The sequence below is a fragment of the Microtus pennsylvanicus genome, chromosome 3, assembly GCF_037038515.1.
Source record: "Microtus pennsylvanicus isolate mMicPen1 chromosome 3, mMicPen1.hap1, whole genome shotgun sequence".
In the NCBI taxonomy this organism is placed as follows: domain Eukaryota; kingdom Metazoa; phylum Chordata; class Mammalia; order Rodentia; family Cricetidae; genus Microtus; species Microtus pennsylvanicus.
The window spans coordinates 82705485-82720025 of NC_134581.1; the positions used below are offsets into that span (position 1 = coordinate 82705485).

General features: G+C 36.0%; 2 protein-coding genes across 2 annotated transcripts; both read right to left on the minus strand.

The window, feature by feature from the left end:
- Window positions 1–1279: 1279 nt before the first annotated feature.
- LOC142846205 (olfactory receptor 8B8-like) lies at window positions 1280–2212 on the minus strand. The gene has a single exon (XM_075966330.1). The coding sequence runs from the start codon at window positions 2210–2212 to the stop codon at window positions 1280–1282; it is 933 nt and encodes a 310-aa protein (XP_075822445.1).
- Window positions 2213–8512: 6300 nt separating this feature from the next.
- LOC142846206 (olfactory receptor 8B3-like) lies at window positions 8513–11035 on the minus strand. The gene is made up of 2 exons (XM_075966331.1): window positions 11027–11035; window positions 8513–9451 (listed from the first exon to the last, which is right to left on the minus strand). Exon 2 carries the CDS (start codon window positions 9443–9445, stop codon window positions 8513–8515), a length of 933 nt encoding a protein of 310 aa, XP_075822446.1. The 5' UTR covers window positions 9446–9451; window positions 11027–11035.
- Window positions 11036–14541: the final 3506 nt, after the last annotated feature.

The window sequence follows — 14541 nt, forward strand, 5'->3', positions numbered from 1 at the left end:
ATCAAGTTCCAGAAAAACTAAAAGAAGCCTCAGAGGCCTCCATTGTCTGCCCTGCACTGTCTGAAGTAGAGTCTCAATGGCCACTCTCTTTATTTTTTGACTTAGCTGTCCTCATTCTACTTGGACTCAGAAAACGTAGCCTGCCTTCACTGACCAATAAAGTAATCTTCATTACTCCAAGCAATACTAATGTACAGTCATTGTTGGTGAGAAAGATAATGTGAGATTAATAAAGCAAGGGAAATATTTGCAATGCTCAACAGAAGAAAGTTAAGATTCTAATGACACTATGATTACCAGAATCCCTCAGTGAGCCAATTGCAGGGGAAAACTATTTATTTACAGTCCCTATTTGTGGCTCCTGGTTTAATGACTTTTGCTGGCATACTTTCTTTCCCTGGACTTTATTTATTGAGTTACTAGATACTTGAAACATTCAAATTATATAATTTTAATTTTGTAGATGAACTAAACTCATTACTGCAAAAATCCTGGCTTTTTCTAACCAAAGGAACAATTCAAAATAAAGTGACCACTGAAGAAACTCTAGACACAGGGGTCCACAACAGACAACCATAATCTAGTTTCATATTATGCTCATATTTACAAAATAGTAATAAAACATTCAAAGGAACATGTGAATTAATAGGTTGGTTGAAATCTGGGACAATTAGGATACTCTATAGTTTGCAATAAGCTATCAATAACCAATAAATCATACCTATTGCACTGGCAATTGAAAGGAATATGTTGTTTTCAAATGGAAAAATGTAAAGAAAAAAGAATCAGATGTTTGAATTATACATTACTTAAATTTAATTAATTAATTAAACATGTATTCAAAATTAGAAGCCCGCACACAGTGGAAACCACCTTGCTAGTGTTGTTTCACTTGTCTATTTGAAGACATGATTTAGATTGCTAGAGGAGAAAAAGGTAAACTTTTAATGAATGGGGAAAGTCTAAATTGTTTCAATAATATTATTTTTTAAATAAAACAGAGCATGAAAATGGTATAAATGACTTAAAAGAAGATGTCCAACTCTAGAAATACTAAAATCAAATCTATAAGACTCAGACTTCATTTAATGAAGAAAGAATCAGATATAGCTTCAAGATTATACCAAGAGATTCTGCCTGTTCTTAAACTGGAAAAAAATAAAATGAGAAGAGAAACATTTTCTATGAAAGAAAACGATGTCTACCAATATAATACTACACATCAATTGGAAATATTTCTGTGTAAAAAAATAAGAGGCAAAAAGACAACCCTGTCCATTTAAAACTTTCTGCTGCTCAGGGTTTTCCTAAAGGCAACTTTAATATCTTTGTTCCTTAAGCTGTAGATTAAGGGATTCAACATGGGGACCACAATGGTATAAAAGACAGAAGAGATTTTTCCTTCATTCAAAGACCCAGCTGAGGAGGGTTTGAAATACACAAGTGCACCTGAAACATAGAACAGAGAAACAACAAGAATGTGGGAGCTGCAGGTGCTGAAGGCTTTGGACCTGCCCTCAGAGGAACTGATGTGGAAGATGCTGGAAAGGATGAACCCATAAGAGATAAAGATAGTTGAAGTAGGAACAATTATGTTGATGCTCCCAACAACAATAATGACAAGTTCATTGACGTATGTGCTTGTGCAGGCAAGCTGGAGTAAAGGAGGAATATCACAGAAATAGTGGTTAATGGTGTTGTCATTACAGAAGGTCAGTCTCAGCATGCACACAGTGTGAGCTACAGCATCAGAAAATGCAATAAAATATGAACCAAGCATAAGGTTCAAACATAATGTAGGAGACATGACAATATTATACAACAATGGATTACAGATGGCCATGTAGCGATCATAGGCCATTGAAGTCAACACATAGCACTCAGAAATAACAAAAAAACAAAAGAAATAGACTTGAGTCATACATTCATTGTAAGAAATTAAATTTTTCCTTAATACAAAGTTCATCAGCATTTTGGGAGTGAACACAGAACAATAGCAGAGGTCTATAAAGGACAAGTTAAAGAGAAAAAAGTACATAGGAGTGGGGAGGTGAGAGTTCAGCACAGTCAGAATTATCAAACACAAATTTCCCAATGCAGTGATAAGATACATTGCTAGAAACAGAAAGAACAAGGGCATTTGGATATCAGGCTGGTCTGAAAATCCTACCAGAATGAATTCAGTCACCACTGAGACATTTACTGTGTCCATTTTTCTCTAAAGGAATCTGTGGACACAGAAAGTAGAGCTGTATAAGTGAAATATTCACACTAGGCATCGGTTCTTCCCATTTATGATATATATGCTGGAAATAATTTTTCAAGCTCCACTATGCATATAGAATCAATTGTCACAGTCACAAACAAATTATCTTAACTAAGAAAGAAATTGATATTGAAATTTTACAATTTTTAAAATGAATCACAAGGGAAAGGAGAATACACGAGGATTCAATATTCTCCTATTTCCTGTTTTTTTTTTTTAATACAGGCTCCCATATAACAAAATTGGAAGTAGATGCATAGAAAATACAAGTTTTTACAGCTGCTTCAGATTCACTTTTGCTGTGGTCTGAATGAAAATCATGTGCCTAATTTAAACCTAAAAGAAAAAGAGAGGTCTGAAAGAATGTTTCCTGCACCAGTGTCAGAGTCATGACTCCAGAAGACTTGACTCTTGACCATGCAAGAAACTCCTAACAAATATGCTGCAACTCCAGTGGCCACCAACACCTCACTCTAATCCATCTTCTGACTGTTTCATTTAGATGTCATTTTGAACAGGACAGGAAAGCAGTTGCTAAAGACTATCATATTTCAAGAAACAGAAAGGGAATGGATTTTTGGATGAGAAGAGAGGCTAGGAGGACATAAGAGGAGTTGAAAGAGAGGAAACTGTAATCAGACTATACTATGTGAAAATTTTTTTGTATCAATACAATAATAGACAAACTTTCATTTAAAAAGAAAGAAAAAGAAGGTGTTAGTATACCTGGAATTCAGAAATTCACAGTTTTCAATCCAAACATTAGAGGATGCTTATTTTTCCATTTATCCTTGTTTATCAGGATAAATATTTCAGATTCAGAGGTTTCTGATATTTCAATTTGAGGACGATATACATAAGATTAAATTTTTCTGTACCATTTTCTGAATTGCAGAACATTATTTATGATTAATGTTTTGAGTCTTTTCTGGAAACAGAGAAATTGCCCTTTAACCTCAGGATGTATGTGTTTATAAGCAGAGCAAAGAATGTCCCAACAGGAGAACATTTAAACAAAAGGAGGCACTGAGGAAAGTGAATCCACTCTGGATCATGATCCTAATTTCCTGAGGGACTCACAATTACACTCATCCTTTCCATTCACTCTAGAGAACATGTATCCCCCGGCATTGATAGAAAGATAGACTCTTGCCTTCCCAATTGTCTTGTAATCTGAAGGGAAATCTGAGTTTGGGTTTCTTCATCTCTTGCTTTTGTAGTTAAGTGAGTATTATCCACAGGTCCTGTCTGGACTAAATTCTGTATCTGAAAGTTGTATGGTGTTATAGCAAGTCATTTCCAGTGCTAAATTGTCAGAAAGATTGCAAATCCTATTTTTATAAATACATGTCTGAAAAAAATAATGCCAGATGACATACTAACATAGGAGGAAATATTTCATGGGGCTTCAACCCTATAGAACTGAAAACAATTCTATAGAATGCTGGGAGTCGAACAAATTGATTTTTTCACAGAGAAACCTATTTTAATTGGTTATCCAATATCAATATAAGTGATCAGCTTTGAACTCATATAAAAACAAATATCAATATATGGACTAAGATGTTGTATTTACATACTTAAGAAAATATATGGATATATGTAATAATGAATAAAGATATAGGGCCATGAATTGTACAGAGAGCAAGAAGTTCTTCAAGGGAAGGGATGGAAACAGGAATGGGAAATATGCAATTTATTTTAATTTTCAAAAATAAAAATATTAAAATCTATAAATAAAGAGTCTTAAATGTTTACAAAAATAAAATATAATTGAATCAAGCACCTTTTCTTCCTTCAAGCACTCCCATGCTCATACTTTATCTCACTCTCAAATTAATGATCTTTCTCTTTAATTTACCTTGACTTATTATGTTAATAATATTTAAATAATTATATAATATAAATATATTATATAACATATTTTGTATATTGACATTAATATATTATTAATAATAATTTGCATTTTATCGTGTTGTTAATTTTATGATATTCTAAATTTTATACTATAAATAGAAATTAAATAGATATAAATAAATCGAGACTTAGAAAGATAAATATCATGTTATCCCTCCTCCATTTTTAATATTTTATATACATACAGTATATAAAATATTAAAAGACATAATAGACGCTAGCATGCAGAGATGAAAAACAGTCTGGTGAACAGGTCTGGATGAAGTATGGTCACAGAGTCTCAGGTTTTATATGAAAATCTTCTTATGTCACATATTACTATATAGTGCCAACTTTAAAGATTAATACTTTCTACTTGATGTTATATATTTACAGATTTGTATGTAAAATTTACATATAATAGCTTTAAGCATTTTGTATTCAATGTGAAATATCTTAGTATTCAAAAATAGGCCTTTTAACATTTGAAAAAGTAAAGATTTACAAAACCTATATACAGACAGTATACACGCAGAAACAAATACAAACAAGACTTATTTGAAATTTATGTAACTCACACAGTTAAAAAAATATTAATTAATTAATCAGTATATACAAGTGTTTGTAAGCTGAAGAGCATTGTCTTCTGTCTCTGCAGAATCAATAAAATTTTCACTTAACATTGACCTTTCTGCTGGGAGGTAAACTATACACAAGGATGGAACAAATTGGCAGATCATTTGCTTATTATGAATCATTCTAGGCTTCTTTACTATATCCTTTTCATGTTCTCATTCATTTTTGTATAAAGCTTGCATCCTGGATATTTTCTGGACAGATTGGTTTCAGTTCATCCAACCAATATTGGATCAAAGTTGAGAGGGTACAACGCATGTTGGAAACCATTCATTCTAAAGAGTATCTAATGTGTCCCTATTGGCATAAACATTTGGATAAAATACTTTAAATAAAAGCTTAACAGTTTGTAATTTATTTAGATATTCCCAGAAAATTGTATCACTACTTTAAAATTATCATGTTAGGCCAGGCCATGGTGATGTACTCCTTTAATCCTCAAGTGGATTCTGTTAATTCAAGGCCAGTCTGCTCTACAAAAGTTAGTTCCTAGGAAGGTACCAAATCTACATAGAAATCCTGTCTAAATTTTTTTTAAAAAAATCTACCTTAAAAAGTATCGCTCCTACCATAACTGCACCCCAGTAACTGCTGTTATAGATGGTGCACCACTAACCCCCAAAGATGACTCTTGTATTCACTTGAAATCCAGCATGAGATTCTTATAGGGTTGAAGCTTTATAGGTATTCCTTAAAGAAAAATTAGTAACTTCAACTTAAATTGAATTGTTCCCTTTGACAATTAATTAGTTTATTTTTAAAACTTGAGAAACTCGGTAGCTATATGAATCTCTCAAACTTATTTTTATGTATAGAAGAAAAAGAAAATTATGCTGACCAGTCAAGATACCACTATCTTAAAACTTTAAGTAACCCATATGAAATCACAGAAGCTATGAATTTTGGGGGCTAAAATTATTTTGGGGGGCAACTCAGACAGTTTCTTCAGTATAGATAAATAGACAGAAAAGTGGATTGATAGCCAGATACACAAATAAACAAACAGATGAACAGACATAAAATTTTTTTGCCCATTTATTAATGTCTGCTGAGCATTAGAGTCAATACTGATTTTTTTCCCACAAGTATCAAAATACTCAGCCTTTCAAATAAAGCTAAGCCAATGTATTCACCTATGGGGCTCCATTAATATTGGTAGGTTTCTTACTGCCCCACGTAGGAAAGATGAAGTTGGTGGTCTCCTTAGAATACTCAGTCAACACCTTTCACCGTTCTCAGTGAGAATGTGTCTGCCCTACTATAGCTGAAAAATGTTATAAGAACTTCCTTGCTTTCATTGTCTTCTGCATTAACTTAAAGGGTGAATGTGATATTAAGGCATTGTTTTCTTTAATTTTCTTTGTTTGCTTATAATAGATATATTCAGGTGTTCTATGTATAGATGTACAAAGGCTTGTTCACTCTAAAAGTTTCAAAAGAATCAGCTTTCATTAGCACCTCATACACATTGACAAATTGGCATAAATAGAATCTGTCATACAACTGGATAAGGTTACAACAGAAAATTTCTATTTTCACAGTTTTTCATCCTATATGACCTGTGTAGCACTTAAGAATAATGCTAATTAAAATAGTTATTTCTACTCATTTTTATTAAGAACATTCATATGGGTTTTTTAGTCAAATAATGAAAAAGCATTTTTCAAATCATTAGGGTTGCCTTTTCCCATCATTCATGAAGTTTCCTCTTTTGTGTCTTTGACTTGTAATTTAGAACATCTATTATCTTCTGTACATCATCCATTGGTAAGCAAAATATCTCCTTTAAGTGCCAACTTGTAAGATACGTCAGCCTCCTTAAAAGCTATGACAAATATCTAATTTTGCACCTTTATGTAAAGTCTTATGTGTCTGTTGGTCATTTTTCATATCTAGAATCAACAATACCAGCATAAAATATGCTCTTAACATCTATCTGTATGCACAGGATACCAGGATGATGAGAAATTTAAGACACTGAAAAACAAATGAAACTACCACATGATGGAAAGACTTCCAATGCTCATGGATTGGTAGTTTTAATATTGTGAAAATGGCCATAATAGTAAAAGCAATCTACAATTCAGTGAAATCTGCATCAACATTCCCTAATTTTTTTCATAGGAAATGAAAACCTATGAGCACACCTTCCACATACAAGGTTATGTTAAATAACTTAAATAAACGTTGGCTTCGGTTTTGGGTGGAAGTTTGAACAACTTCTGAAGCTGCCCTAAATAAACTTTGACAAAATAGTTCGATTTACAAAAAAAAAAAAGTGGTGACTATTATATAGTTAAATATTTATAAACTCTGAAGTATGGAAGATGGCCTAGTCATGGACTATTCATCATTCACTCAAGGTATAATTCATATATGAATTAAAATAAACACACCTTTCTTACTAATATGTGAATTTTTTCCTTTTAGAGCTGAGAAGTTTGACATGCTATTCATAAAACTGCTTCAGGGGCCGAGAAAATGGCTCACTAAGTAAAGCCCTTGTAGCTCAAGTGTGGAAACCCAATTCCAGATCCTCAGAATCCACACAAAGCTTGGTGTGCTAGCTGAAAGCTGCCATATCAATGTTCTGAAACTGAGAAAAGAGGTAAAAATTTATAAGTGAATGTATTACTAACAGGGGAAAACTATCTTTGAGCAACAAGAAACCCTATCCCCAAAACAGGATGGAAAATGAATACTGACATCCAAGCTTTCCTCAGATCTTTTTTTATACTTTGTAACACACCTACACTTACACACACACATGTCTTTCTTTCTGCATCTCTTTCTTAACTCAAAAAACACTAGAAACAACAAATATATTAAAGTAAAGTTATTTAAATTATTATAAGTACTATATTGTAGTTCTTCTTCTTGTTATATGTATAATATATCAATATGTCTATGTAAAAAGTTATGTAAAACGTTCTTCCTTAAAATAGCATTGTAAAAGAAAAAAGTTTAAGAATCTCTGATTTAGTAATGCTTGAGTGAGTATAGGCTATGATTATCTAATTCAAATTTGTTGATTAGCTTTTGCCAACTTGACACAAACTAAGTCACCTGGGAAGACAAAACCTCAGCTGAGGGACTGTTTCCTCTAGATTTGCTGTGAATGTGAATTGAGAGGCAATTTCTTGGTACATGATTTATGTCAGATGGTCCAGCCCATTGTAGGAAGTAATGCTACTGGGCATGTATAAGCAAAGCAAACCTCTGAAAACAAGCCACTGAGAATTCCTCCATTTTGTCTGCTTCAGCTCCACTTCCGTGTTCTTTCCTTCACTTCCATAACTGATAGACTGTAAGCTGCATGCCAGAGAAACCATTCCTTTACTCCAAGCTGCTTTTGGCCCGTGTTTTATCAAAAAAAAAAAAAATGGAGAAGTATCTTTTCATTGCTTAAGACCAGGAAATAATTTCCTTCTGTGGTATACTTTCATTATTTTCAGTCTCATAATATGATGAAAAGCAGACAGAAGTTTTGTTTTATCATTATATACACATACATACACATTTTATTACATTATGCTGAATCTTATACATTTCTCTGTCTGGTAATATTTTCTTTTGTTTCAATAAATCAAAAAAATAAATTAAGAACATTTTCTTAGAAAAACACATGAGATACAGAGCTGCCAAACAAATGTGCTCGCTAAATATAAACTGTGCCTGTACTCAAAAGTGCAGCCATGAAGACATTAAACCCAGTCAAACCTTCCACCTTGTCAAGGTTTTTCTTAGGGCAACTTTAACATTTTTATTTCTCAAACTGTAGATTAAGGGATTCATCATAGGAACTACATTGGTATAGAAAACAGAAGAGATTTTTGCTCCATCCACAGATCCAGCAGAGGAGGGTTTGAAATACATAAATGCTCCAGAACCAAAAAATAGAGAAACAGCAAGGATATGGGAACTGCAGGTGCTGAAGGCTTTGGACCTGCCCTCAGAGGAACTGATGCGGATGATACTTGAAAGGATGAAACCATAGGAGATAATTATGGTAGGAGTGGGAACAATGATGTTGATGATGACTACGACATAAGCTACAAGTTGATTAACATAGGTGCTAGTACAGGAAAGCTGGAGCAATGGGAGGATGTCACAGAAATAGTGGTTGATGGTGTTTGCATTACAGAAGGTCAATCTCAGCATGCATACAGTGTGAGCTACAGCATCAGAAAATGCCATCAAATATGAACCAAGCATTAGATTTAAACAGACTTGAGGGGACATGACAACATTATACAAAAGTGGATTACAAATAGCCACATAGCGATCATAGGCCATTGAAGTCAGCACATAGCATTCAGAAACAACAAAAAAACAAAAGAAATAGAGCTGAGTCATACATTGCATATAGGAAATGGCATTTCTCCTTAGTACGAAGTTCATCAACATTTTTGGAGTTAACACAGAAGAATAACAAAAGTCTATAAAGGACAAGTTAAAGAGAAAAAAATACATAGGTGTGTGAAGATGTGAATTCAGCAAAACTAGAATCATCAAACCCAAATTTCCCAATGCAGTGACCATATACATGGCTAGAAAGACAAAGAAAAGTGGCATTTGGAGATCAGGCTGGTCTGTTAATCCTACCAGAATGAATTCAGTCACCAAAGAGGTATTTACGGCATCCATCTTTTTCTAGGGCAATCTGTAGACTTAACAAAAAGAGTTACATTAAACAATGATCCACACTAGACAAGGATCCTCAGCACCTGTGATTTATATTCTGGGAATGTTTTCTCTCAACCCAAATATATATGCAGAATCAACTATTAAAATCAAAAGCAAATTATTTTACAGTCTTAAGGCCAGCAGTATCAAATTTCAATATTATTTTTCGATAAGAACATGCAATCAAAAATGAAGAAGAAAAATAAAAAGGAATAAAAATGACTCAAACTACATAATTTGTTCTTTATTAGAGCTTTCTTCACATCAATGATGTCTGAAGTATAAGTCTTGGTAAGTCAGAGCTGGCTTCTGCTGCTACAGACTCTACACTTGTACTCTTCTATGGCATGAATTATAAGCATGTGTCTAAAGTAAAACTATAAGAACAAGATTGATGTATCTGCTACTCCATGTCAGAGAGTCATAAATCCTGAAGATTTGAGTTCTGCCCATTCAGAAGAACCCTAACAGAGACGTTGCAATTCCAATTGCCAATAATGCCTCTTACCACTCTCTGATTCTCAAATGCTTTCTTCTGCTGCTTTCATTTAGCCTCAAGTTGTATAGGATAGGGAAGAAACAGCATTTCCAAAGACCATTCTATATTAGGAAACCTATTACTATGCCTAGAATCCATTCTCTCTCTCTCTCTCTCTCTCTCTCTCTCTCTCTCTCTCTCTCTCTCTCTCTCTCTCTCTCTCTCTCTCATTCTTTTCTCTTACAATACATCCAAAATACACTAATACAATACACCCCCCCTCCACTCTTTCAAGATCTCCAATACCTCCCTCTCCTTCTGGTCCAGTACGCTTCTGTTTCTCTTCAGAGAAGAACAAGCCTCCAAGAGACAGAAACCAAACACAACAAAATAGGATACAATGATTCAAGGCAAAAGTCATCATAATGAGGCTGGACAAGATAACCCAAGAGGAGGAAAAAAAGACCAAAGATCAGGCAAAGGAGTCAGAAATACACCCATTCCCTTTGCTAGAAGTCCCAGTACAAACCTTAAAGAGCTTTTGGGTTCCTATTTATCCCTGTTTATCTTGTAGAAAATTTCAGGTTCATATCTTATCATTCCAGCAAGACATAGTTATGACTTAATGCCTTAAATATATTTTAATGATCTATGAATTTTAAAGAAATTATTTGAGATTATTACTTCAAGTCTTTACTAAAAGAAGGAAAAAATGATCTGTAATATCATCACACTTCCAGTAGAGAAGGCTCTGAAGATTTCATGTAAGCTTCCCTGCAGACTACTTTTGCTTATAAGCAGAATGGCAATGTGCCTGCCTCTTCCCCAGAGATTAGCATTTATTTAGAATAAGGAACTTGGGGATTATTTTACACTGTAGATGATAATCTGTCTTTAGATCTTAAGGGATTCAAAATTAGTCTTGTATTTTCTCTTCACTCCTCAGTGGATGTAAAAAGACAAACTATCATGTCCCCAATCATCTAAGACTCTGTAGGGAATCTGTGACTTAGATTTGTTTCTGAATTTAAATGAGAATTGTCCACACTGTACTCTTTGCTTACCAAGTTCTGTATCTGGTACATGTAGAGTGTTATAGCATGTAACCTTCGGAGCTGTCACATGAAACACAAGCAGTGCTTCTTTTAATGACGTATGTATCTTGAGGAAGTGTTACTTATAAAACATATGCTAGAAATTTCTATTTGATTATTCTGGTCAGTCAATGAGTCTTATTTTTTCATTTTTCATACTGCCATTCTGTAGAAAAACCTTTCACCTTTAGATGCAGTACTAGTTATTTTCTTGTTGCTGTGATAAATGCCTGACAGAAGCAGACTGAAAAATGGTTTATATGGGTTCATTGTCTGAGGGTATATCCTATCATGGTAGGGAAGCTATAACAGCAGCTCACGTCAAAAAGAATCCACATCCAAGAAACACAGATGAGAATTCCACAGTTGGAAGTCCTTATTCCCTTCAAGTACCGAACCATGGGATGGAGCTATCTATCCTTAATGTACCTTCTCAAACCTTCATTTTTGAGAACCAAACATTTTACTTAAAATGATCTCTCTGGCTCCATTATTTTATTATTTTTAATATTCTGTTATCTAGACTTATTTTATTAATTTTATTTCTGAAGCTGTTCCTTGTTAGTACATGAAAATTAATTTTTTAGTGTTGACTGATATTTTATGAAATTTCCTTTCTAATTACATATATTTTGTTGAATCATTAGGATTTTCTCTATAATACCACATTCTCTGAAAACAAATATCATTATACTTCATACTTTCTAGTTTGGTGGGTTTTGTGTATTTTCCTTGCCTAGTGGCCCCATCAATAACAACTTGAAATTTGCAGACAAATGGTTGGATCTAGGAAAAAATATATTGAGTGAGGTAACATCGATGCAGAAAGACAAATATAATATGTACTCACTCATAAGTGGCTTCTATATTTAAAGTAAAGTAAAACCAGCCTAAAATTCGTAACCCCAGAGAACAAAGAGGACCCTAAGAAATACATAAATGGATCTGCATAAGAAAGAAAAAAGACAAGATCTCAAGAGGAAATTGAAAGCATGGGGGTCATAGGAGAAGGTAGAAGAAGAGGGGAAAGGAAGGAAGGGGACAGAGAATAATGTATAGCTTAATAAAAAAATAACAATGAAAAGAAATACTTACACTGTGTTGAATAAAAAAGAGCTAAAGTAGAGGGTGGATAGGCACCACAGTGGCTAATAGCACTTATGGAGGACCAAGGTTTGGTGCCTAGCAGCCAATTCAAGTGACTCACAGTTGATTTTAACTCCAGATTCAGGAGATGTTATGGGATATTCTGAATTCTACCAGTAACCTTCCCAAAATGTTTATAGACACACAACTACACAGATATGAATTTTTATAAAGGAAAGAGGTGAGGGATTTGGTTGATTATGAGAGAAAAGAGGGAAGAAGGAATTGATATAACCTCAAAATTAAAATAAAATAAACATATATGGCTTAATAATTCTAAGAGTAGGCCATGATGGCATGAGTGGGACAAAGAGGTATATTCACAGGCTCTGGGCAAACCACCTCAGTCTCCAAGTTGAAAACAGAGTCTGACCCATCACCACAGGGGAATGGGCGCTATTATGGAAAACAAACGTATGTTGTGTTGTGGATGAGAGGGAGAGAGAGAGAGAGAGAGAGAGAGAGAGAGAGAGAGAGAGAGAGAGAGAGAATGAATGGTTCATTTTCTGTAGAAGGAGGCATATCTGAAGAAGTGAAAGTGGTGAGAAGAGGGTTGAGATGGGTGGTTTTATTGTTACTCAGGACCATGGTGATGTCTGGGCATGGGCTGCTGCTAATGTCCATGTGTGGGTTCATGGTACTGATGCAGCCAGAGTCTGTGTTGGTGTTCTTGGCTCCTGATAGTATGAAGACCTAGAGGACAGGGCTATAGAAAATGTGCCCCACCCCTTACTGGCTGCAGCACTAGGGAGAACTGGGCCTGCCACTCACCTGCTGGAGCAGTCAGAAGAGAGAGTCCTATACCACACCTCATCTAGTAAACACAATAGAGTTGACACTGTTCATGGAATCATTGGTAAGCTGGCCCTGAGAATGTGAGAATAGGAGACCAGACCATGCCCCCTCATCTGCCATGTGGTGTCATGGGTGATGGATGGAAACATGGGCTCTTCTCTTTATCTCTAGCTACCTGCAGCAGGTAGGGTCCCTGACCCAACCCATCATCAGTTGTAGCAATTTGAGGATATGTTTCTGGACCTCAGCTGGGCAGCAGAGTAGAGTTGATTCTGTAGATAGGGACATGGTGAGCCAGCCCTTAAGGTATGAGAGGGCATAGCTCATACTGCCTCTCTCATCTGCCGTGTGGTAATGGGATGAGGGAAAGAAGCCCTATCTCCTTGGTCCTACTGTGTCCAATTGGTCAGGGTACTGACACTCCCTTTAACTAGCTGCAACACTCAGGAAAATGGGTCCTGTACCTCATCTGGGCAGCATAGCATAGCTGACCCTGTTGACAGGGCAGGGGACAGGTAAGCTAACCCCAAGATCATGAGTACAAAAGATCTGGTCACAATCCTCATCTGCCATATGGTGCTATCGGAGTGGGGACAAGAGATGCCCCCCAGTGCCTCTATGCCTGAGGCAGGTGGGAGAGCTGACCCTGAGGTCATAAAGGAATGAGAGCTTCTCCTGTCCCTCACCAGCAGCAGAACTCAGTAGAGCAGGCCATGCACCTCACCTGGTTTGCAAAATAGAACTGGCCCTGTTGGTAGGTGTGGTAGAGACAGCCCTGAAGCTGTGATTAAGGGAGTGTTGTTCCTACTACTCATCTGTCATACAGTGATACGGGCAGAGGAGAGATGTCCCCTTAATCCTTACCCCTCATTACCTACAATGGAAGAGAAAGGTGACTCTCCCACTTAGCATCATCAGCACTCAGGAAAGTGGACCCTGCATCTCAACTGGACAGCACAATAGAGTTGGCCCTGTTGGCAGAGGCATGGCTGAGCTTGCCTTGATGGTGTGAAAGTGAGATAGTGAGCCACAACCACTCATCTGCCATGCAGTGGTGAGGAGAAGAGAAAGAGGTCTTCCTTCCCTTGTCCCAACGACTTGTGGTAGGCAAGGAAGATGACCCTGCTGCTTACTGACTATATCACTCAGGAAAGTGTGCCCTGTATCTTGCCTTGGCTGCCCAGTAGTGCTGACCCTTTTGATGAGAGTGCAGTTGAACCTACTCTGAGAATGTAAGAATGGGAGATCTGGCCCCACCCATCATCTTTGATAAGTTGGCATGGGTTAGGAAGAGATGCCTCCCTCCACTTGACACCTGTGGCACTGGGAGAGCTGGCCCTGAGCTCATAATAGCAGAGTGTCTGTCCCTGCCCCTGAACAGCTACAGCACTCAGGAGAGTAATACCTGCACCTCCCCTGGGCAACACAGTAGAGCTGACGCTGAAAGTGTAGGTGGGGGAATAGCTAACTCTGAAGGAATGAAAGCGAGAAAACTGCCCCCACCCTTTGCTATGCTGCAAGGAATGAAGCAGTCAGGGCAATGC

Bases quoted from the DNA above. Each gene is read 5' to 3' on its own strand.
- LOC142846205 (XM_075966330.1), bottom strand. From the start codon at position 2,212: ATGGACACAGTAAATGTCTCAGTGGTGACTGAATTCATTCTGGTAGGA.
- LOC142846206 (XM_075966331.1), bottom strand. From the start codon at position 9,445: ATGGATGCCGTAAATACCTCTTTGGTGACTGAATTCATTCTGGTAGGA.